We start from the raw sequence: 22,582 nt of genomic DNA, 5'->3' as shown, positions 1-22,582 counted from the left end.
TCAAATCTTTTATACAAAAAGAAGAACTTCTCTTAATTTAAATATTTGACCTGAATTCTAATAATACGACAATGTGTATAAATTAAATTGAACTTTTTTTGTTCTTTCTATTAAATTTGTCCAATAAACAAGTTTTCCTTTTCCAAAGTTGCGAGCAGTTAGCTCCATTGAAAGACGTGAGATGTTTAATTTCTTATTCAATAATTGAATTGAAAGTAGGTACTCGTTAGGGGTTTGAATTTTTATCTTTTATTTTAAAATAAATAAAGTATTAGGTATCATTTTATTTTGTAAACTTATTTGTAAATCATAAGCACTAAAATTAAATTAATTTATTTTAATTAAATAAAAGTCATTGAAGCGTAACGACAACTCCGTTTCCGTCACAACAAACCATATTGACTATGCTTTTCACGCTCCCATCAACCTCGTGAAATCCACGCAATTATTACGTATTCTGTAAAATAACACACACACATATTTTAATATACAAAAATGTAAACTAGTACTTCATCTGTTTCATTTTAGTTGTCGTAATTTTCTTTTTTGATAGTCAACGATATGAACTTTGACTAATATTATAAAATGAATTTTTTCATTATATTGATATAAAAAAATGCATTTATAGTATTTTTGTATAGTTTTTGACTGACTAAATTTTTATTTTTAAATATTAGATTAATGAAATCTAAATCAGATTTGAAATTTAATTAAATTAACTTTTGAAAATGCAATATGATAACTAAAAAGGAACGGAGGTGGAAGTAGTTAACTAAAAACTTTAATTGTTGTGCTGAACTTTTATAAGTAATAACTAAAATAATATAAAAATAATTTACTTTCTAACCAACAAATAAACGACACTTAACATTACTTTTCATGTTCTATAAAGGTATTTAAACATAGAGGTCGTTTGAATTGACTTATAAGCCGTTTTCAGTTTTTTTTTAGTGTTTGACTGACCAATTTAAAGTTATTTTATGCTTAAAATAAACTCCAATAAATAGTTAGGTTTATTTGGATAAACTTATTTTAAGCAGTTTATAAGTTGAAAATAACTTATAAGTATATATAAAAAAAATGGTCTGCATCTATTTTTTGTTTTAAACTTATAAGCAGTTTTCAACCTATAAGCTGTTTAAAAATAAGTCAATCCAAACAGGCTAATAGTCATTTCTTTGACTAAGAGGTAAATAAGAGTCTTAATACTTAACTTTTGAGATAAAATTGATATTAATTCTTTAATTATTAAATTTGCATATGATTGAAAAAATGACAATCAAAGATAGAACTAGTTCACTCTTCAATAAATAAATATTGTCATATAAAAAATAGGCAAACAGAAATTCTTCATACAAAAAAAAAATGAAATATTTATGATATTTATCTCATGCGTTGGTGAAAATTAGTCGCATGATTAACAGGAAGAATGCTAATAATAATTAATATTAAAAAAGTAAGGAGAAAAAAAATGAGAAAAACTCTCACACACTTTAATGCATGCATCAATTTTACTTAAGTAGCTCTAAGAACTAATATTAAATGATTAAAAATTATTTTAATCTCAATGACAAACAAATTTAATTTTCGAAATAAAAAATTGAGCTAAAATGATTGGAGTTGTAGCTTGTTAGACATAGCTTCGATAAAAAAAGAGAGAATATTAAAGCATAATGTGGATGGAAGAATATATCAATAATATTGGATTGCCTAAAGATAAAAGGATCGTTTGGTACGTGAAATAAAATAATAATTTTGAGATATTAATTAATTTTTAATTATTTTATGTTACTATTTATACTAAATGATAAAATTATTATTTAATATAAAAGGTAAAATAAAATAATTTAATAGATATCCCAACCTTGCTTATTCATATTTTATTTTCTTTCACCAATAATGAAAAATTACTATTGAATTTTAAATATATTTTCAGCTCAATTATAATCAAGTACTAATAAAGACATAATACATAAATATATATAAATTTAACTGTAACTAGCAAGTAAGTTATTCAATTTTGAATATGCACATTCATATACGTCAACTCTTCTTCTCACCTTGTCAATTGAACACCCAATTTAGAGAATAATTATCTATAAAACACCTCTAAAATTTATGTGTCACATAGCGGTAGTTGTTCACAAGATACAATGAGAACGAGTTTAAGCGTTTAGTTGTCAGTTGAGTACAAATTAAAATATTTAAATATGCATTTTTAAAATTAAAATATATACTTATCAGCTAAAAACAAATTTAAATATTTGTTTATGTCTATTAATAAATATATTCATATATAAAAAAAGATTTAGCACATATCATGCCGCTTACTTGTCTAATTCACACAATGCTATATAGTTGGAAAGTAAATATTTTTATAACACCAATGACATTTATGATCTTGGTATATACACGAATACGAAATCAACAAAATTTTTCGATAGGATTTGAATCTAACTTGTTAACTTCTAGGGCAAAGAATCCAGATATAAAAACAAAATTTATTTCCATGAATATTCTAGAATCCAATCATCAATTCATTACTCCATTAATTTTAAGTAATAGTATAAACCTTCATTTGAACCAATTATTTGTGTAATATGACAACATTATAACATTGGTTGAGTTTTTTTAATTCTAAATAATCTTTTAGAAATTAAGATTATCGGTCCAAACTTTGGTGTGAAAAAGAATTCTTTAAAAATGAATCTTTTGATATGCGGATTCAGATAAATTGGATCGAGTGTTGTGAATGATAAAAATTTTATAAAAATAAATGATAAAAAGTGTGAATCTAAATTAGTCATGTCTTGAAAATAAAAAGAAGTATTTTAGAAATGAATTATGCAATGTGTGAATCCAGACTAATTGATCTTGGCCCTAGAAAATGAAAAGAAGTTTCCAAAAATGAAATCTGTAATGCATAAATTCAAATTAATCGATTCGAGGCATGTAAATAAAAAAAAATTCTCCAAAAATAGATCATACAATGTGCAATTCAGATTAGTCAAATTTTTAATTTTCCACCCTATGTTCAGAGCTCGTATTGAAACCCCCATTAAATTTAAATTGCCCATTATAAGGCTCATTCAAAAATAACTCTTTTGAATTAAGAATAAAACAATTTGACACAAACCAATCGGTCTATAGCGAACGTTGATGTCACCACCATGCCAGCTAACACAAACAATTGTTTTTAAAAAAATGGGTAAATCCTAAATCTTACCGTCTGTAGCGCGTGCTGCCATTAATGGCCACACCTGCAACGTATATTCCTATGATTGAGAGTGATCTAGTTTAGCATATTCAAATGGTGGTCGCCGGAGACACCAACCATCACTCCACCCCACCCCACTCTACCCCCGGTAGTGGTGTCAGGAAACCCCCCCCCCCCCGTCACATTTCACTTAAAATAGTGGAGAAATGACAAGTTCTCATTCTCAAGATTCTAATCTTGTTTCAACTGTAGCACATGATAGCAACAACAATAATATTTGTATATAATATTATCTGTATCTATGGGTATACATACCCATTAACCCCATTTTCAAACATACCCATGTACATAAATTTCTCTCTCCCTCCCTCTGTGTGTGTATACAAAGTGAGTGATCTTTTTTTTTTTTTTGGAGAATTGGGTATTTGGGTATTGCTTTATTGATTTCAAGATTCAATTTTTTATTTTTTCTTCACCAAAAGAAATTAAAGTTATGGATGTTTAGAAGGATTTAGGCTTTAAGAGTTTTGAAGCGGGAAAAAAAGAAGAAGGTTTCTTGAAGACTTTGCTGTTGTTGGCTTTTAAGGTTTTCTACTGTATTTGTTTGGTTTCTTTACTTGGAAAGACACAGCAAAAAAAGGGTATGAAATAGTAAATTCTTTTAAGCATTTAATGAATTTGACTTCTTGTTTGAAGTTTTATCCTTATTTGGTAGTCTTCTTTAACCCCTTTATAGTTCAAAATTGAGTCTTTATTGTTAGAAGAGTTATTGGTTCATTCTTTTCATTTATTGTTTGATTGGTTAGAAATTTGTAAATAAGTTACTAGCTTGTTTGACCTTTCACCCCTTTTATCTGTAAGGCTTGAATTGAACTGTATTCTTGCCTGGAAAAAAAATTGGAGACTTTTTTCATGATATCTACTGATTTAATTTTAAGTTTGTATGCTAAGTGCATGATTTTTGGACAGGAAATTTGAGAAAATAGAGCTGTTTTAAATTGCTTTTGGGTGTCTTGGTGTTGAATTAAACTCCTTTTGATATTTTCTTAGACTTTGATGCTATTCTTTGATTTGCTGAGTTCTAAGTTGGGCGGACTCTTCACTTTCGATGCCGCACCCATGTCGGATTCTCCAAAAATACACTACTTTGGAGAATCCCACGTGCACCCGTTGACATTTTTAAAGAGTTCGAGCAGCATAGGCTGAGTTTGAATCCAAGGGAAGGTCAACTCTTTTTGATTGGCTTTAGCTGCTGAATTTGCTTTTTGATGGCTTCAAAACATGAATCTAAATATTGATCACCTTGGTTTATTGAACTTGTTTCGCTTTCTTTCTTTCCACTCCTTTCTTGTATGGTCAAGGAACAAACATACACCAAAAAAAGGGCAGGGAGTTGTTGAAATGGCCTGTTATTGGAAGTTGGTAATAAAAATAACTACTTGAATTTGATGTTTGTACATTCGTACTCGAAATTATAGATGCTTACTTCCTCAGCTTTTTTTTTCATTACCAGCGATCGCTTTTGAAATCAAATCTATGTTTTCTTGGTCTTACACAACTCCTCATTCCCTGCATCAAAAGTAATTTTTGGTCATATTCTGTTGATAGCTTTGTGGAATTGTTTTTCTGTCAACCGAGAATGGAATATCATGGATTTGCTATTCTGGAAATCATTGAGATGTGTGGAGAATTATGTGGGAAAATAATCAATACCAGAATGTGTGTTTGAGGATATATGTCCCTGGAAATTTAACATCTTTATTTCTTTAAGCCCTTCACCTCATGACAATATACTTACAATCTATTCCAATATTGTGTATTTAGCTTTTGCAAGAAGTACGGCTAATCATCTAAACTAATGCCTATTATATGCCTACTGGATTAGATAATATTGGTACCAGTGGTGTAAAAGAAATTCAGTACTCCAAACATAGGTCCTGTGGATTTTGTTCCTTATAATTTTCTGATGCTTCTTATTTCTTGCTTCTTTCTCTATGTACCATAAAAAATAGCATATGCCACTTGCCTAATTTCTTGATAATTAATAACTGGCGTGTTTCTTACTAATGACAGTCCAAAGGCTATGAATTCTTCAACATATACTCAATTTGTTGCCTCTAAAAGGATGGGTATATGTGATCCAATCCATCAGATTGGCATGTGGGGAGATTTCAAAGGTAGCAGTTTCCCAGATACCTTGATTCTTGAAGTCGAGAATTGCCTAGAAAACGAGATGCCTATTATGGAGAAAAGACTAGACACTGAGGTACACCTTCTCTCTTTCTTTTTCCTTTTTCCTTTTATTTTCACATCTTTCTTTGTTTTAGTTATGCAGCAAAATATGCTAATTAACATAATTAATATGTTTAGATAGAGGAACCATCACAAGTGACCGTTGGAACGTCTAACAGATATGAACCTGAAACAAGTAAACGTAACGATAAGGTAAATATATATTTTCTATATTTGTCTGCTTTTTTTTTTACCCCAATTCCCAGTGGGTATTTGTTATTCGAGTATGCAGGAAGCATTGAATTAAATGATGGTGGTGATGGTTGGATCACTGCCATATATTAAAACTCTCTTTCGTTGAGAATCTGCATTTATGTGTGCAAGGAATCATTTTCCTTGAGAGAAATTTTTGTTCTGCTAGATATATATTTTTTCTTCAGTTATTTGGGAAAGAAAAGACCAAGAATTAATGTCGTGTGTAGTAAAGTTGGCTTGAGTCATATCTTTATTAACTTTGTTCCTTTTTAGTGAAAATGGAACTAAGGCCACCACATATGGATAGTTAACTTTGCCAGAGCTGTGAGTCTTTGGATTCCTGATTACGCCACATTTATGTATTTGAGGGGTCTTTGTCTTCTCACATATGATTTTGAGCTTTTGTGTTTGTATATTTTGATATTGTGCTATTTTAAGAGCCTGATATTGCTGCTTTGTCACTGACTATTGGTGGAAAAAATTGAGTAAGAGGTGTGATGCGTGTTTGCAAATTGTTATGGTATTAGATGCCCTTAGCTTAGGAAGATGAACTAGTCAATCTTCTCGTTCAGCATACCACGTATCAGGTTATGAAGATAGAAAGCTGTAAAATTAATCATGAGAATTGTTGATGAGGGGGAAGGTGAGGAAATTGGGTTGAATACAGAACTTTTGCAACAACTTTCATATTTACAGTAGCATGTGGAAGAACGCGTTGGAAGTCCTTAATTCGACTAGAGCGTTAGATTCCTTTTTTTTTTCTGCTTTCCGAGGGAAATGAGTGGGAGGAAAAAGGGGTTCACGGAGTTTGTCTCATGAAAATGGTTTTATTTATCTATTTATTCTCTTGAAGGTCTTTTTCTCTATTTTGTTTTGTGGTATCAAAGCCATCTAGAGAATTAGGGTGTTAAAAAAGAAGCCAAAAGCCCAAATCATACTTGTTTAAAGAATCATACAGTTCCTGTCTGCTTTTTATTTTTTTTATTTTTTTTATTTTTTATGACCAAGGATTCCTTTTTGTTATATGCTTATACCCACCCAATTTATTATGTTCTTGAATATGCATGTTCTGTGGCTTTCTTGCATCGATTCAAACGCTTCTCTTTGTAGTTTGCTTATATACTGGGTTTGTATCATGTGCATGTTTGCTTCAGTTTCCTGTTTCATTGTCCTTTTCATGGCACTGAAACTTCACATCTTTATATAGCAATTGCTTAATGCCATAGCTTCACATACAGGTGCATAGACGCCTTGCACAAAACCGTGAGGCTGCTCGTAAAAGTCGTTTACGAAAGAAGGTATCAGTTGAATTTTGTTCATTCATTACCCAGAATTTCTCAGCCATTTCGTTATGTCTTTCCAAAGAGGTCAAACCTTGTTCTGATTGAGACATAAATATTCTCAATTCACATTGTGTTACTCAGGCTTACGTCCAGCAGTTGGAAAATAGTAAACTGAAGCTGCTTCAGTTGGAACAAGAACTAGAACGTAATAGACAAAAGGTAAAAGAAAATTTGCTTCTATGTCTGAGATATTGGATCTTTTTTTGCTATTGATGTCAAAAACATTTTACTTTCTGGGATGAAATAAATATAACAAATCAACAAACATTTGCAACAGGGTCTGTATGTAGGTGATGGTTTAGATGCTAGTCAGATAGGTTGCTCTGGAACCGCAAATTCAGGTGTGTAGATTGATGCTGGCTTGTTGTTGATTGCTAAAAGAAGTTTATTGTGCTTGGAATGATATAATAGAGTTCGTGTGGATTCATTGCTCAATGTATCTGACTATCAATAATAGTAAGTAGATTGATATGTTTGAAGTGGATTTCTTGATTTGATTTCCTAAACTTTGTAAATGGAATTTGATTTTACAATCTTTTGATCAGTAAGGATTGTTGATTGCTCTATTTTGTTATTATTGTTGAATACTATTCCACATAAGCTTTGGTCTGTGTATTTCAAATTTCATCACATCACTATTTATAAAAATTACTGCATGAAGGCAGTGTCTTAGATGGATGATTATTGAAGATGGCATTAATTTGCTTCCCTGTTGGAATTATAGTTTTTTTCCCCCTTTAAACTACACTTCTCATTTGATGAATATAATGCTCTTTAGCATTTATTGACCATTTTTTCAATTACTAAATACTTGTCCTTCTTCCTCAATTTCTTCCTTTTGTGTTCCTCCTCTTTACCTTGATCACTTTCATTTCCAATGAAAAATCTCTTAAATGAAAAAGGGCAATTGTCAAGAGAATATCGGCTAGAAACAGCATATCAAAGAAAAGAAAATCTGCTACACACAACTATGATCTTTGTTGAAGTGCCTTAATAACTTTTGTAAGATGTCACCAAAGTGAATCAATAATATGGTCAGAAATGATGGTTATATGCATGGGAACACATGCTCTTTTGATATTTTGATTTGCTGTAGTTGGCTTGGTGCATTCTTATTATCATGCCGTTTGACTTCAAATTTTCAACTTGATGCGCTTTCTTTTCCTCTTCCTCTATATTGTTTCATGTCCAATTTCTTGCTTGAAATCATGGTATTTCACTTTTATTGTAAGTCATTGTCAACCTCCGACAATACATGTTCAACTATTGGACACCCTCAATATGATCAAACCCAATAATTTTATCCATTATCAGCTCAAAATAACTTTACAAGTTCAAGATTTCCAATTTCGTGACTACCATATGATAATCCACATTTCCAACTTAAAAACCTGCCCAATATACCTACCCGAGACATGCATATACTAAGAAGAAAGTTCGGATTTACTTCAATGAAGTAAAAACGTAATTCTTCCACCTTGAGTTCTTGAGAGAATTCTTTGAAAATTGGAAAATCCAATGATAATTCATAGTAAAAATCCACGCATTAGGTGAAGAAAGCCATTGAACCAAATGTTGTTATTAAATTATTTTTTTATATCATGAAGCATACATTGTCCAAGTCTAAGAGTGAAAGGAAATGTTGGTTCACTTGTCACAAGCTTTAGGCACTGGGTGCCGTCTCCCGCTCCCCAAGGTCGAGGTGGGGGTGGGGGGGTGACAAACTAGAATTCGAAGAGATTGTGGGCCTTTTGCTCACTTGTACAGAATCCCAGCACTACCTTTGTGCTTTTTATGAATACAATTATTACCATTTTAAAAGAATTGTCAAAAGGCCTTTGATATAGAAATTCTCGATTAAGAAAAGAAGCTTTTCCCTAACTTGTTGATTCTGCAGGAATAGCTTCTTTTGAAATGGAGTACGGCCATTGGGTGGAAGAGCAAGATAGACAAACGGATGATTTAAGGAATGCTCTGAACTCCCAAATTGGTGAAATTGAATTGCGCATTCTTGTCGAGGGTTGCTTGAATCACTATTTTGATCTCTTTCGCTTGAAAGCTACAGCCGCAAATGCCGATGTTCTCTACCTTATGTCTGGCACATGGAAAACATCAGCTGAACGCTTCTTCTTGTGGATTGCAGGGTTTCGCCCCTCCGAACTTCTAAAGGTGATGATTCAGTATTTGCACATACATGCAAGTTAATCTGGGATCGCATATGGCCACAAATGTTACAATTTCATCTTAAAATTCTGTTGAAACTGTCTGTGGTGTTTGAATAAATATGAATAATGTGTGAATTATGATGTGATTTCGTTTGGTTAGTCCTCCCTGAGATCATGCACTTGCGGAGACCAGTGGGCTTCAATAGCTTATCTACTGGCATACTCCATACATTTTGCCTTTTTCTCGTCATAATTGCTCAAGAATTCCCTGCCAAATTAACTCCCTTTTTTAATAATTTGATAAGTCAATTAAATTTTTCATCAATAAACACAAGATGGTCTCAGAAGTATGTACAAGTTGTTTATGCGACTCGACATGAGTCTACAAGCATCTATCAAGTTTGCCAGTCATCTATATAACGCCGTATTCTCTCTTTTAACATAAATACAATACAAATAAGAAAATAATCTTGTATTTCTTTCATTCCATGGCAACAAAAGAGGCATAATTGTGATTTTCCCAGGCTGTCCTCTTTTCACTGCCGATTTCCAGTTCGTAGTTGCTTCCTACACAGTCCTTGGAAACACCCACGATCTGTTGAACAATAGGAATACAAGAGTCTACAGACATGAATCATAAACTCACAAACATCAACCTACTGTTTTTCAGATAGTCCGCTGTTAGTATGGCATCCCTCGCTGCACACCAAGAAAGAAACAACTCTTTTATTTTATAAGCTATCTACTATCTCTTGTGCTTCGATTATCACACTAATTTGTTGCAGTTACTGTTTCTTTTCTTCAGAATGCTTTATCATGTTTTCTAATAGTCTTTTACCATGATTTTTTCACTTCCGTTATTTTTACCCCATCTGTTTTGATATGCTTTTCCTTGAGCCGAGGGTCTATCGAGAACAGTCTCTTTACCTCCCAAGATAGGGGTAAGGTCTGCGACAATTTACCCTCCCTAGACCCCAATTGTGGGATTACACTGGGAATATTGTTGTTGTTGGTGGTGTTCCAAACACTTTTTGACACCTCCCTCTTAATTACGCTTCTGACGACAGCTTCATATATAAGATTTAGCTGTAGAAGTGAAAATTGTTCTGCCAGGGCATAGAAGTGGGTGTCACAATTTTTTTTCTTGCCTAATTTTAAAAGGATTTGGTCATTTTAGAGGACTTAGTAAGAACCACTGCCTGATTGATGCTCGATACCTAGTCAATGTCTAATCCCTGTGAGAGTTGAAGCAAATCCATCAGCAGATCTCAACATTTTTGTTTTTTTCATTTGGCTGTTTTTCTTAGAGGTCAACTATGATTGGTGGTGTTTAATTCTGATGTCTTTTGTTAAGAGAAATGCTTATACATGATCATTTTTGTTCCTACAGGTTCTCACGCCACATGTGGAACCACTGACAGAACAACAAGTCCAGGAGGTTTGCAACCTCACCCAGTCTTGTCAGCAGGCAGAAGATGCATTGTCCCAAGGAATGGTAAAACTCCATCAGATTCTTGCTGAGGCTGTTGCAGCTGGTACACTAGGTGAAGGAATTATTCTTCCACAGATGGCCGCTACCATTGAGAAGTTGGAAGCTCTAGTTAGATTTGTAAATCAGGTAACATGCCAATTTTGGTTTTGATTCCCATTTTCTAATCACAATTCTAGACTTATGGAATGGTTTTTTGCAAGTTTACCTAGGATACATCCCACATAAATATGTGTGCACTCTATAACTCAGCAATGCAATTTTTACACGAAAGAAATGATTAGATAGCGAGTCGTGCAAAATCCACTTTACTTGGAATGATGTTTTTCATTCTAGAAATTAGAAGTGGAGGTTTTTATGCTTTTGGTTAGGTAGAAGGAAAAATCAAGAAGGTTAACCATTACTGTGAGAACCTTTGAAGTGTATGAGTACAAGTTAAACTATTTGACATGCTTTTTACTCATGGTCATACTTGACTCATCTGCCAACTTAGTCTGGTTTGCCTTTCTGGTAACAGGCAGATCATCTTCGCCAGGAAACCCTTCTACAGATGTCCTGTATACTGAGTTCACACCAATCAGCTCAGGGTCTCCTTGCCTTGGGAGAGTACTTTAAACGTCTTCGTGCTCTAAGTTCACTTTGGGCTGGTCGTCTTTCTGAACCTTCTTAAAGAAATAAGAAAGAACCGTTATATATGCTACCTGGGGTTTTCAACTTTGCCATGTGGGCTAAAATCTGCCTCTTGTTGCCAGTAAAGCTATGAATATGGATATGGAACATAATATCAGCTGGCGCCCATTAAGATACTGCTTTGTCCCTGATTGAAATCTGTATATAAGTTCTACTATGCTGTAATTTTGAACTTTATAATTGCATTTCTTTTCTTTTTTCACATTGGTTTTGAAGATTGTAAATCAATATGGTAGAGGTTATTGCCAGAGTCTCCTGATGAAAGTTACTCCCAAGTTGTGCCTCTCTGTATTTAATTGCCAAGCAATTTTGAATGCTTTGCAGATGAACTGCTATAAATGAAAGAAAGCAATGATGGCATGAGCCAACAATTTTGTTGTGGCTACATTATGAATTATGTTGTGCACATACATGTTTACTTTCTGCAGATGTTCACTCCGAGGCAATGGGCAAATTTCAGCTTTGCTTGTCCTCTTGTAGTCGTAATACTTGGCTTGGTACTAATTTGAAGTTAACTGACAGTTCTCGACTTTCTGTTACAATAATCACTTGTCATTCTGATTATTTCATTTATTTATACACCTTGTTGCCAATGAGAGATGTATGAGTTCTAAATTCGAGTATGATAACCTCTTTGCTAGTATTATAGCATGTTTTTCTCTTCACTTCCCTCATACTGCAGTCAGGCGTCAGCTATATTTCTGTTCCATTGAAGGAAACCTCATAGCAATGGTAAGGTTGTTTTCAGGTGATTATGAGACACAAATTCGAGCCGCAGAATGAGATACTTTGACCCGTTTGGGCATGATATGAAGTTATGATTTGAAATTAGATTGATTTGAAGTTTTGTTTGAACATGCAAATTGAATTTCTTAAGTTTTATTTTTTCTTATAAACAAGAAAATTCTGCTAGTTATAGAAACTATCAAACCTTTTTCAATCCTTATACTATCTAATCAAATGAGCAAATCATAGTTCATAAACAAGATATTTAAATATTTGAAGGCAATCACATTGATATCACTTATCTCTATGTTTCTTTTATAGATAAATGTTTGTGATTCTAAACTTTCAAATACATATGATTATATGAAGACCTACTAGTCAACAATATTAGTAACTAAATGTTCTTTAATATAATCCTTTCACATCTTACAAGCAATCTCTTCACATTGAGAATGAGTCCATTTTCGCAAAATTTAAAATGATGGGCTTCTCTTCTTTTTTTCTCAACAAAATATGAACTTATGAATTAGAAATCACGATTTGAAATCATGAATCATTTTTCTTCTTGGAGAATTTGAGATTTGAAATCATGATTGCAAATCGCATATCCAAACATCAATTTGAGATCATAATTCCATATTGCATGTCCAAACTTCTACTACTGAGTCTGGTCTTTCATTTCTATAACCTATTTCAGTAATTTCTTCACACATTTCTATACACTATTTTTGTTTAATCCTCCTTGAGAGGAGATATATTGCAAAGCTCATTTTCTTAGTAGATCATATTCTTTTAACAATAAGAGGGTATTTCCTATCGAGCTTAAAATTTTACGCATGAATTCTACACTTACAGTTGCTTAATATTCGATTAAAAAATAGTATTTGAAGTCAAGTTGATCCCCGTTGAAGGGATTGACTCAAACTTAAGATTCTTTAATTAGGTGATTGGACATGAATTTGATGATATTCCAAAGAAATTATTATTTGAAGTTAAATTGAAAAAAATAATAATATCACAACTGAAATTTTATTCATTTGGAAAAAAAAGGGGGGTTAGAAATTTATGGAGGAATAAAATAAAAGGAATGAAGCATCACTTGCTTTCTTATACATTGTTATTGTAGTGGAATAAGCTGTGGGTGTCCTTTGGTTGAAAGATAATCAACTGAGCAATATGCCATATTCTCACAACTTTGAAATAGAATAGTCCAAGGCATCAACTAGGAAGTCTGCACAACAAAGTTTTATTGCTCAAAATCAGAATACATAAATATATTTCTAGCAAATGAAATATCTGAAAAACAAAATAGACTTGTAGGGCAAATTGGTTTGTTTGGATTTCATTATTAAAGTGGTTTATGATTATTCAAATTTATACACCTTCCGTTTTAAAAACTTGTTGGTCTTACTTTCCATTTTTGTCCGTTTAAAAAAGAATTGTTACTTTCCTTTTTTTCACAACCGTACCTTTCCATATGACATATTCATGACCACAAAATTAAAAGACATTTTGGTACATTCTACATATGTTTAGTTTAGGACCACAAGATTCAATAATAGTTCGCTACTTGTCCTGGAATTTGAATTTGTTGCATATTTGCAAATTTGGATTGTGTTAGTATCAATGATTTTCTGATACACTGGTCAAATCAGATGGAATAGTCCGAAAAAAGGCGGTAAGTAAAGAGGTTGTTACCTGCATCATCCTTGCTGAAACACATGGGAGGCTTTATTCTGAAAACATTTCCATGTAAACCACCTTTTCCTACTAGAACACCAAGATCTACATCCAGAAGCAAGTGCATCTTTAGTGTATATACGACGTTTGTCAATTACTTTTCAATTCATCAGCTGATTATACAAACCTTTAAGCTTCTCAAAGAGAACTCCAGTTTCTGCCTTGGCTGGTGTCTTTTCTTTTCTGTCAGTTACCAGTTCGATACCAACCATTAAACCTCTGCCTCTCACATCTCCAATTACTGGCAGTAACAAGGTATGTTAGTGATAATATTAACCAGAAGATGCATGTCACAAGGTGGAAAACTAAAGGATCACTAAAGCAGATGACCTGGGAACAGAAATCATATCAACTCTCGACCTGCCTAGTCATCGAGATAACTTGATGTAAAATACCAGAGTCAATATGTTATAAGAAGGCTACCGACCTAAAAATGGCCATCAATGAAGCAAGACATGGATGATAGAAGCTGCTAAATAATACAATGCAAGCCCTCGATTCATGGAGATGTAGAACTTGTAAGGTTATCATGCTTGCTTATCTATCATGTGAGTCTCGGTCTCCAACAATTATTCCATCCGATTTCACCTATGAATATGCAAGCATACGTTTCATGCTTGTTTGAGTAATAGCAATGAGATTTCCTAATATCATGCTAAGAATAGCTGGGAGTTCCAGAAGAAGATGCCATTTGTTTGATGAGAAATAAAAAGGAATAACAAAAGTTCGGGTGGCTGAACATGCTTACTAAAGGCTTCTCAATTTTTGCTTGAACAGGAAGGAAAGAAAATCATGCATCTAAGACTTGAAAAATCTTGCAATGAAAGCTCTGCAGAAGTATCATAGAACTGGAATATGAATGAAGTAATGAAGATGATTCAGTTCTTCCTCATACTTACAAACAAAATGATGCCAGGTTATCAACTATATAGACCGAAGAAATATATATATATCTTTCCAGGGATGAAAAGCAACCATGTTTGCTAATACATGCATGCCTGCGTTTTGAAAGCACAAAAGACTTACTGTCGTGTCTTTTCTCTAGATCCCTCAGCCGCCCAATCAAGTGTGACCCAACCTCGGCACAATGCTTTTGGCGTTGTTCCTTTTCAATAACTTTGAGTACTGCATGCCCACCAGCAGAGCAAACAGGGTTTCCACCAAATGTATTAAATTGTATCTTCTGAGTCATAACACTTGCAATTTCTGGCGTTGTGACAACAGCTCCAAGAGGTAAACCATTTCCAATACCCTGAAAAATATTAATATCGGAAGTAACAGACTATCACACAACATCAAAAGACATGATATCTAACCAACAAATAAGGTGCACACTTGTGAAGACCAAAAGCTCTTGACATAGGGAGGCCCAGTCCAGTCTTTTCACCTCAACTGGCATCCTACTCGAGACCAGAGCAATCAGGATGACAATCTCGTCTTAAAAGAAGATATAAGAAGCACCTTTCCTAGAGAGAATATTGAGGACGAGAAAGTCTTGGGAGGAGGGAGGGTCTATGGAGCAAATCTTCCATAACAAGGGCGCTAAGCATTTGGAAATTGAAAAGATGAAAAGAAGTAATTGCAATACCTTTGCCATTGTAACTATATCAGGAGTCACACCCTGTGTCTCAAAACCCCAGTAGTGGCTCCCTGTTCGACCGAAGCCGGTTTGTACTTCGTCAGCAATACAAACACCTCCCGCTTTGCGAACAATATCATAAACCAACTTCAAGTATCCAGGGGCTAATTCAACTGCTCCTCCAACCCCCTAAAGCAAACAACCAGAATTTTATCACACTTGAAATGTTCTGAGCCCTTCTAAACAAGACTCGAAGCAGCATTTTGCCACATGACAGAAATAACAAGTCCAAACCTGAATTGTTTCAGCAATAAAACCAGCAACCTTTCCCGAAGTACCATGATCAATGTGATCCTGTACATCTTCAGCATATCGTTTAGCATCCGATCCGAATGCTCCACGATATGGGTTAGGATTCAGAACATGATGAATTTCACCCTGTGAATCATCAAAGAAATTAAAAAAAGGCGTAGGAAATATCAAACTCAGCTGGCATGAAGTATTTGACATCTCTCATCAAAGTGTGCACTGGATAAACTTCTAAAATTGAAAAAAGGAAGATACACTTTAAATCTCTTCATGCTTTGGTCATGAGTATACCTGTGGAATAGGGTACTTCCATGTGTTAAGAGCAGTTAGCGCAATCGTGTTAGCGCTTCCACCATGATATGCGTTCCTCAAGGCAATCATATGTAAGTGACCACTGTACAGTCGTGCCATCAACATTGCTAATTCATTTGCTTCTGTCCCTGAATTTACGAAATATACTACCTGCAGTTCAAAACAAGCAAGTCAGACTGACAAATATTAGAAAGTTCCATATAGGGATACTAATTGAGCTCATATTTCAGTAGATAAATATGAGCTCATACTTATGCTACAGAATTTGGTTTGTTTTCAGGGGCTTCAGGTAACTATCCACACCAGACAATTGGTCCTCACTACCTTGCACTACCTTGAATTATCCAATCTCAAAGGGAGGAATTAAAAATCTAACAATTCATGGATACAGGGTGCTTTGACACCTACCACTCTTTCCTTTTCTTGCTTAACCTAGTGTTTGTTTTGTACTAATATTTTGGCTTAGTTCATAATAATATGAATTACATGCCTATATAGATATTCTATGTTCTTTTTAAAAGACAACAAGTGCAAATACTTTGACAAAACCAGGGCATTTTTGGCAAACAATTTAGTCCATACTCCAACTTCAGTCTTTAATCTCATGAGCACGTGGTAGAAATCGATTGCACCCATTATTATAGAGAAACAGGAAGTTATTATAACCTCACCAGAACTTCTTCACGGTCCTAATACCTTAAAAAAATTGCATAAGCTACAAGATAAAACGAAATACTGGTTTTAAATGGTGAAGAAATCACAAATTCTAGAATCTTATATCCACATACTGGGTACAAACTTTCAAGGTGTAGATGGATAAGGACCATAAATCATGAAGAAAAAAGTTTGAATTAGCTATCGTATAGAAGTTAGTTAAAGATTCCATTCTGAATTATCAAAGGAACGCGCCAAGAGAATGTATCAATCAAAGGAAGGATGTTGATGAAAGACAATTTAAGATATAAGAAAAACATATCATGCTAACCTAAACCATTGGAAGGGTAAAAATATCAATCTTTCTGTCATGTTTGAAGGAAGAACTTTCTAAAACAAGAAAGGGGAAAAAGGAATTATATCAGGGACAACAACTTGCGTAAGTTGACTATCAGAAGCCAAATATGGAACTTCCATGTAGAGAAACTCAGCCTATACTCCTTATGCACATAATATAGCTAAAGAAAATTTGCACCAAATAGACTATTAGGATAGTGGTAGTATTTTAACCTTTAGGTTCCCTGGCATCTTAGATGCCAATGCTTCGGCAAAATCGCCTATTGCATGATGTAGATATATGGTTGTAGCATGTTGAAGAAGCTTGCTTTGCTCCATGATGGCATTCAACACTTCAGGATGACAATGGCCACATGAGACAGTAACTATTCCAGCAAAAGCATCAAGATAACGTTTTCCATTCTCATCATACAAATATTGCATCTTCCCCTCAACAATATTTAGCTGTTTGAAATGTAAAAGAGTTATAAGAAAGAGCTTAAAAGAAATCAATTATAGAGCTCTCGCATACCATCATGAACATTATCTTTTTTAAAAAAATAAATGGATTTACCAACATGAACACTATTAGCCCTTACTTACGCCACTTTTTCTTCTTAATTTGGTTAGCTATCTAATAGAAGTAGGCAAGTACATTAAAGCACTTGTATAAATTAAGAAAAAACCTAAGGAAATCAGAATCAACCTAACAACAGAATGTCAGATATTCATCAAAGCACTTGTAGAAAGTTGAAGAAGAAAACAAAGGGCTGTTCTTTCAAGGACTCTTCTTGAGGGAACATGGCACCCACCACAAATATTTTAAGAAAATATTTTTTGCTTACATATCAAACATAAGAAAATAGGTGAGAAATCACTTATTTCCCAACAAACATTTTCCAAGAAAACATTTTCCTTCATACAATAAATCTTATATTACTCTATCACTGAAAAATCAGACCTTGACTCCTCATTCAATAATAAATGTCAAAATGGTGAACAACACTCCAAACCATTCAAATCAAATCTTCATCACAACCCTCTTTCATTTGTTTCTTTTCTCTCTTTTTTTCCTAGACTAATTCCACGGAATACCTGTCACTCCCATCAACATCAGGTGAATCCACTCTATTGACCTAAAGTAAATATCATACAAACCAATTTGTTGATTCACAGGGTTTAAAATCCATTAATTGATTAAGAACCAAGAAAATGTACAGAAGATAACTATGTAATCCATAAAGAAGAAATATATTTACAGGTTTTTCATAGAAGTGGAACAGGGAAGGACCCAAAAACTTCTTTCTTTTCTCAAACACCTCATCAGCCAAAGGCCCTTTATACGGCTTCGGTTGGTAGTCAAACGGCGGCAGTTCCGTCGGCGCCACCGGTTTACCGGAAAAATGCCTCAACCCCTCATAGGAAAACAACCTAAATTTGGCTATTCCGGCACACCCATTTAGCAATTTTTTCTGCAACGCCATAATTGATCAAATAGTATCTGAACACACACAAATATATAATAGTAGTTTCGATAAACGCTGACATGCGAAATTGTGGCTTATCTGAGGTGGGCCACAGAAAGATTCCATTTTTTTTTCAACTGGGATGTTTGATATTTACCGCTTTCATTAAATTTGAATTCGCATCTAGAGTCCATTTATGTGTTAGCCTCTTTAATATGTATATTTTTGATAAAATAAAAAGAAAATAATAAGATAACGCTAAATTAATTATTACATAAAATGAGTCTTTTCATTGTTATATAATCATGAATTTTAACGATACGATATAATAAAATTTAAATAACAATAAAAACAAACATTATATTTAGACTAACAATACAAATATATAATACAACATGTAACAACCATCCAAACAAAGGTGTAAGGGCAAAAAATCTCAAATATCCCACCACAAATTCTAGGTACAAAACATTATTATTTCCTTCTAGGATGATTTGTTGTCTTTCACTTTTCTTTTTTTAATTATAAAGTCAAATATTTATAATAATATCCTTTATTTTAATAGAAATATATATTATAGGATAATATGAAAAATTAATTCAAAAAAAATTTGATTGTTATTTTGATTGTTATAGAACCTAGAAAGATATGACTGTATGTATACAAATAAGCACAAAATAATGAGCCCTCCTGTCAATTTTATTTGTTATGTTATTCAAATGACGTGTAATTTATATTTTTTGAAGCGCAAAATAAAGTGAACAAACATTAAAATTCCATTTTCTTGGAACTTTGTTCAATAATGTATTGTTTGCTGTCAATTTTATTTTTCATGTTTTTCTTGCACGTTTTTAAAAAAAATGTTAAAATAACAAATAGTTTAGATCGATTATTTTATAAGCATAATAATAGTAAAATAGATGAGAGCTATCCGATCCAACCCACAAATTGATAAAGGTTGAGTTAAGATTTTGAAAGCCTATTTAAGAATAAGATTTTTTGATTCGGTCTGAGTAAGTCCGCTTGTTCGTGGAGCTTGAGCATTGTAGGTTGGATCGATTAGTGAGTCAAATAAAAAAATATTTAAAAAATAAAAATAAGTAAATAACAAGTGGAATCTAAACTCAAAGTCTACTTAAACCATCATATATATATATTACACAAGTTAATATTTCCATTTAGCTAGTTAAACGATTAATCATTAACAATTTAGTTTGCTTATTAAAATCTCTATTTAGTTTGAGTGATATTACGTCAAAAGTTTAGTTTCAAAAAAATTCTATGTCCAAGATTATTTCTTGTATGCTTGTATCCAAGATATTTGCATAGTAACACTATGTAATATTGTCTTGTAGATATATATGTTAATATATTAAAATTAGAATTTAAATTCAAATATTATAAAAAATATATATTTTCTTTAAAAATTGATTGACCTGACGCGAATTACATCCACATAGTAATGAGTTAATTTTAATGTTTTTTGACCTATTAAAATAGTGAATCAATTCAACCTGATCCATTAAATTTAAAAGCTTATATGAACTAATCTGAATAGATTGAGTGGATCCATATTAAGAGTTCTAACTTTATTGTTGCCCTATTTAAGTGCCAAATTGATATTTTATAATTGAGGGTCCTTGTCAAGTAGATTCCGTGTACTAGTTTATGATAATAATAGGAGATGGGGAGGGGGGGTGGGGGGCGGGGTCAAGATTTGATGTGTCATATGATATGGATGCTGATTCATTTCCACATTAGTTAATCTATCAAATAAACTATATAATTGATTATGATTCTCATTTATCACAATCTATTTTCTCCGTTTTAAAAAAGAATAGTTTTTTTTTCTTTTTAGGTTTATTTCAAAAATAATAATTATTTTTTTTTAATAAAATTTTAATTTTAACTTTTTACGTGACATATTTAAGACCATAAGATTAAAAATATTTTGATATATTTGACATAATTTTAATTTAGAATTAGAAGATGATTTTTTTTTTATTAAATTTCATGTCAAATTAAACGAGACAAATTCTTTTTAAACAGGAAGGAGTAACTCCTAATTGTGTCATTTCCACCCAATTTTCGAGGGACTCTATTGATTAGTCAATTTTTGTAAAAAACAAAACGGAAGTCTGTAGGTTTTGATAGCTTTCATTGCACAAAAAAAACAGACAAATTATTATTGTTTTTTATTTATTTTTATACTGACATTTCAACTTCAAAAACCATGCATGTATCATTTCCTAAGAATAATAAATTCAAAATAAAGTGATGTCATTTCATACATGTCGTACACACTCCCATTATTATATACCATCACCAACTATTTATGAAGCCTCTGCAATATAACAAAATTAAACTTTGGGATAATTTCCTACTAAAGAAAATAAGAAGAAACATATCAGCTACCACGAAATAAAACGATGCCTCAATATATATACCTTAGGAAGAGAGTCATTCTAACTATGTCCACTCATCACGTGTCATACCGTCATAATACTCGGGCCATATTTGTTTGCATTTGATGAAGGTATTAATCTCAATAATTCATATCCCAGTCATTAGTCTGTGTTTTTTTCAAGTTATAAATAAGTATGTTTGTTTTTCTTATTTTATAGCCACTGATTGGTTTGAATATATAATTAAGATTTATAACAAATTTTTAATAGCATTAAAATGTATGTTTAAGAATTTGTATAAAGATTACAATTCACCGCTCGTACACTATCTATTTTCACCAACCACACACAATCATGATTTCAACTACAACTACCATCACCGTCAATCACCATCACCTACCATCCACAACCACCATCCTGAGCCCAATCACTACCATCTCTATCATCAATCACCAAAATCAATCGTCGTCATCATTAGCCATCATTTGTAATCATCACCACCAACCATTATTACATCTACTAATTATTATTGATAATTACCATCACTAGAAAAATTATATATTGCTAAGCGCCATCATCATTCACCATCGCCATTCGTTATTAATATCATTTCACTACTGATTAACCACCAACAACCACAGCTACTCACTACTACCAATTACAATATGATATTTGAGTCTAGTTTCCAACTTAATAGACCTTTTGTCAATATTTCTATATTTGTGCAAGAAGTTATGTCCATTTTACTGGACACTGTGCAGTCTGAGCGATTGGGCTGCATGAACGTGCATGGAAGGCAGTGCTACTGCCATTGATGCGCACTCGGCTGCACGATCAAGGTGTCAAGTGTGCGACCGCGCATGGGGAAAACACTATAAAATTATCTCAAGGTCGTGGTTCACCCCAAGTCCAAAAATTTGCCTTAGAAAGAGAAGCTCTCGAGAACCCAACTAACTTCAAGATTCATTCATTATTCAAGGTAAGATTTGATCATAGAATATTAATGATTTCTTCATCTTAACGCAAATTAATACCTCCTACTCATGAAATACATAGATTTCCAAGAGAACTTGTTAAGAACCCAAGTGAAGGATTTTGAAAAGTAATGAGGTCTTCAGGACCTCTATGCATGGTGAGCTGACCAGTAGCTCCATCCCACACACAAGAAGGTTAGGGAGTATGTAATATGTTGCCTGTTGGTTTCTAGTGATAAAATGTGAACAGTAAATGAAGGGAAAGTGAAAAAGTAGCTTCACTTTTAGAAAGAGCATTTCTCCCATATTAATGGGAAAAAAGAATTTTTGAATGCTTAAATATAGAAGCATTTCTTCGTGTTCTTAAAATATTTAGAAAACTTCGAGTACTCAAATTTGGAGGAGAGAGAAATGGTGGAGATTTTGTATAACAGAAATGGGAGTTGCAAAGCTTGTGGGCTCTCCCATAACTGAATTTATATAAACTGCAGGGCAAGTCGGTTACGCGCCTCAAAAATATAATTCAAGTCATATGTAAAATGAATTTGTTTACCCAAAATCGAATATTATATTCCAATTACAAATGCTCCAATTAAAATTAAAGTTCCTAAGAATAAAGTCTATGACATATCTGAAACGTAATCGGTTTTGAATGTAAATTCTTTAAAAAAGAAAATAAGCAAATGATCA

The 22,582-nt window shown here is 32.9% G+C and overlaps 2 protein-coding genes across 4 annotated transcripts; one reads left to right on the top strand and one right to left on the bottom strand.

Moving 5' to 3' along the window:
- The first annotated feature begins 3,218 nt into the window (after nucleotides 1–3,218).
- Nucleotides 3,219–11,788, top strand: LOC129902273 (TGACG-sequence-specific DNA-binding protein TGA-1A-like). 3 transcript variants are annotated; one of them, XM_055977437.1, is made up of 9 exons: nucleotides 3,219–3,604; nucleotides 5,291–5,483; nucleotides 5,588–5,662; nucleotides 6,943–7,002; nucleotides 7,129–7,206; nucleotides 7,325–7,388; nucleotides 8,945–9,216; nucleotides 10,603–10,830; nucleotides 11,219–11,788. In XM_055977437.1, the coding sequence occupies exons 2-9, from the start codon at nucleotides 5,301–5,303 to the stop codon at nucleotides 11,369–11,371; spliced, it is 1,113 nt and encodes a 370-aa protein (XP_055833412.1). In that variant the 5' UTR covers nucleotides 3,219–3,604; nucleotides 5,291–5,300; the 3' UTR covers nucleotides 11,372–11,788. The 3 variants fall into 3 exon arrangements, with proteins under 3 accessions (XP_055833412.1, XP_055833403.1, XP_055833422.1); XM_055977428.1 differs by lacking the exon at nucleotides 3,219–3,604 and adding an exon at nucleotides 3,611–3,858; XM_055977447.1 differs by lacking the exon at nucleotides 3,219–3,604 and adding an exon at nucleotides 3,902–4,639.
- Nucleotides 11,789–13,130: 1,342 nt separating this feature from the next.
- On the bottom strand, nucleotides 13,131–18,634 carry LOC129902263 (alanine--glyoxylate aminotransferase 2 homolog 1, mitochondrial). The gene is made up of 9 exons (XM_055977418.1): nucleotides 18,307–18,634; nucleotides 17,282–17,512; nucleotides 16,037–16,207; nucleotides 15,731–15,874; nucleotides 15,446–15,625; nucleotides 14,884–15,109; nucleotides 13,985–14,098; nucleotides 13,816–13,902; nucleotides 13,131–13,348 (listed from the first exon to the last, which is right to left on the bottom strand). The coding sequence occupies exons 1-9, from the start codon at nucleotides 18,529–18,531 to the stop codon at nucleotides 13,305–13,307; spliced, it is 1,422 nt and encodes a 473-aa protein (XP_055833393.1). The 5' UTR covers nucleotides 18,532–18,634; the 3' UTR covers nucleotides 13,131–13,304.
- Between the last annotated feature and the right edge of the window lie 3,948 nt (nucleotides 18,635–22,582).

This window comes from Solanum dulcamara, chromosome 1 (assembly GCF_947179165.1).
Source record: "Solanum dulcamara chromosome 1, daSolDulc1.2, whole genome shotgun sequence".
NCBI classification, from domain to species: Eukaryota; Viridiplantae; Streptophyta; class Magnoliopsida; order Solanales; family Solanaceae; genus Solanum; species Solanum dulcamara.
The sequence above is the reverse complement of the archived record's forward strand: the minus strand, read 5'-3'. Positions and strand labels throughout refer to the sequence as shown.

Excerpts from the sequence above, each read along its gene's own strand:
- LOC129902273 (XM_055977437.1), top strand. The coding sequence starts at position 5,301 with ATGAATTCTTCAACATATACTCAATTTGTTGCCTCTAAAAGGATGGGT. Across the intron at positions 7,389-8,944 it reads CTCTGGAACCGCAAATTCAG|GAATAGCTTCTTTTGAAATG; the intron begins GTGTGTAGATTG and ends TTGATTCTGCAG. Across the intron at positions 10,831-11,218 it reads TAGTTAGATTTGTAAATCAG|GCAGATCATCTTCGCCAGGA; the intron begins GTAACATGCCAA and ends TTCTGGTAACAG.
- LOC129902263 (XM_055977418.1), bottom strand. The coding sequence starts at position 18,531 with ATGGCGTTGCAGAAAAAATTGCTAAATGGGTGTGCCGGAATAGCCAAA. Across the intron at positions 16,208-17,281 it reads AGATGCCAGGGAACCTAAAG|GTAGTATATTTCGTAAATTC; the intron begins GTTAAAATACTA and ends TTTGAACTGCAG. Across the intron at positions 14,099-14,883 it reads TCTAGAGAAAAGACACGACA|TAATTGGAGATGTGAGAGGC; the intron begins GTAAGTCTTTTG and ends TGTTACTGCCAG.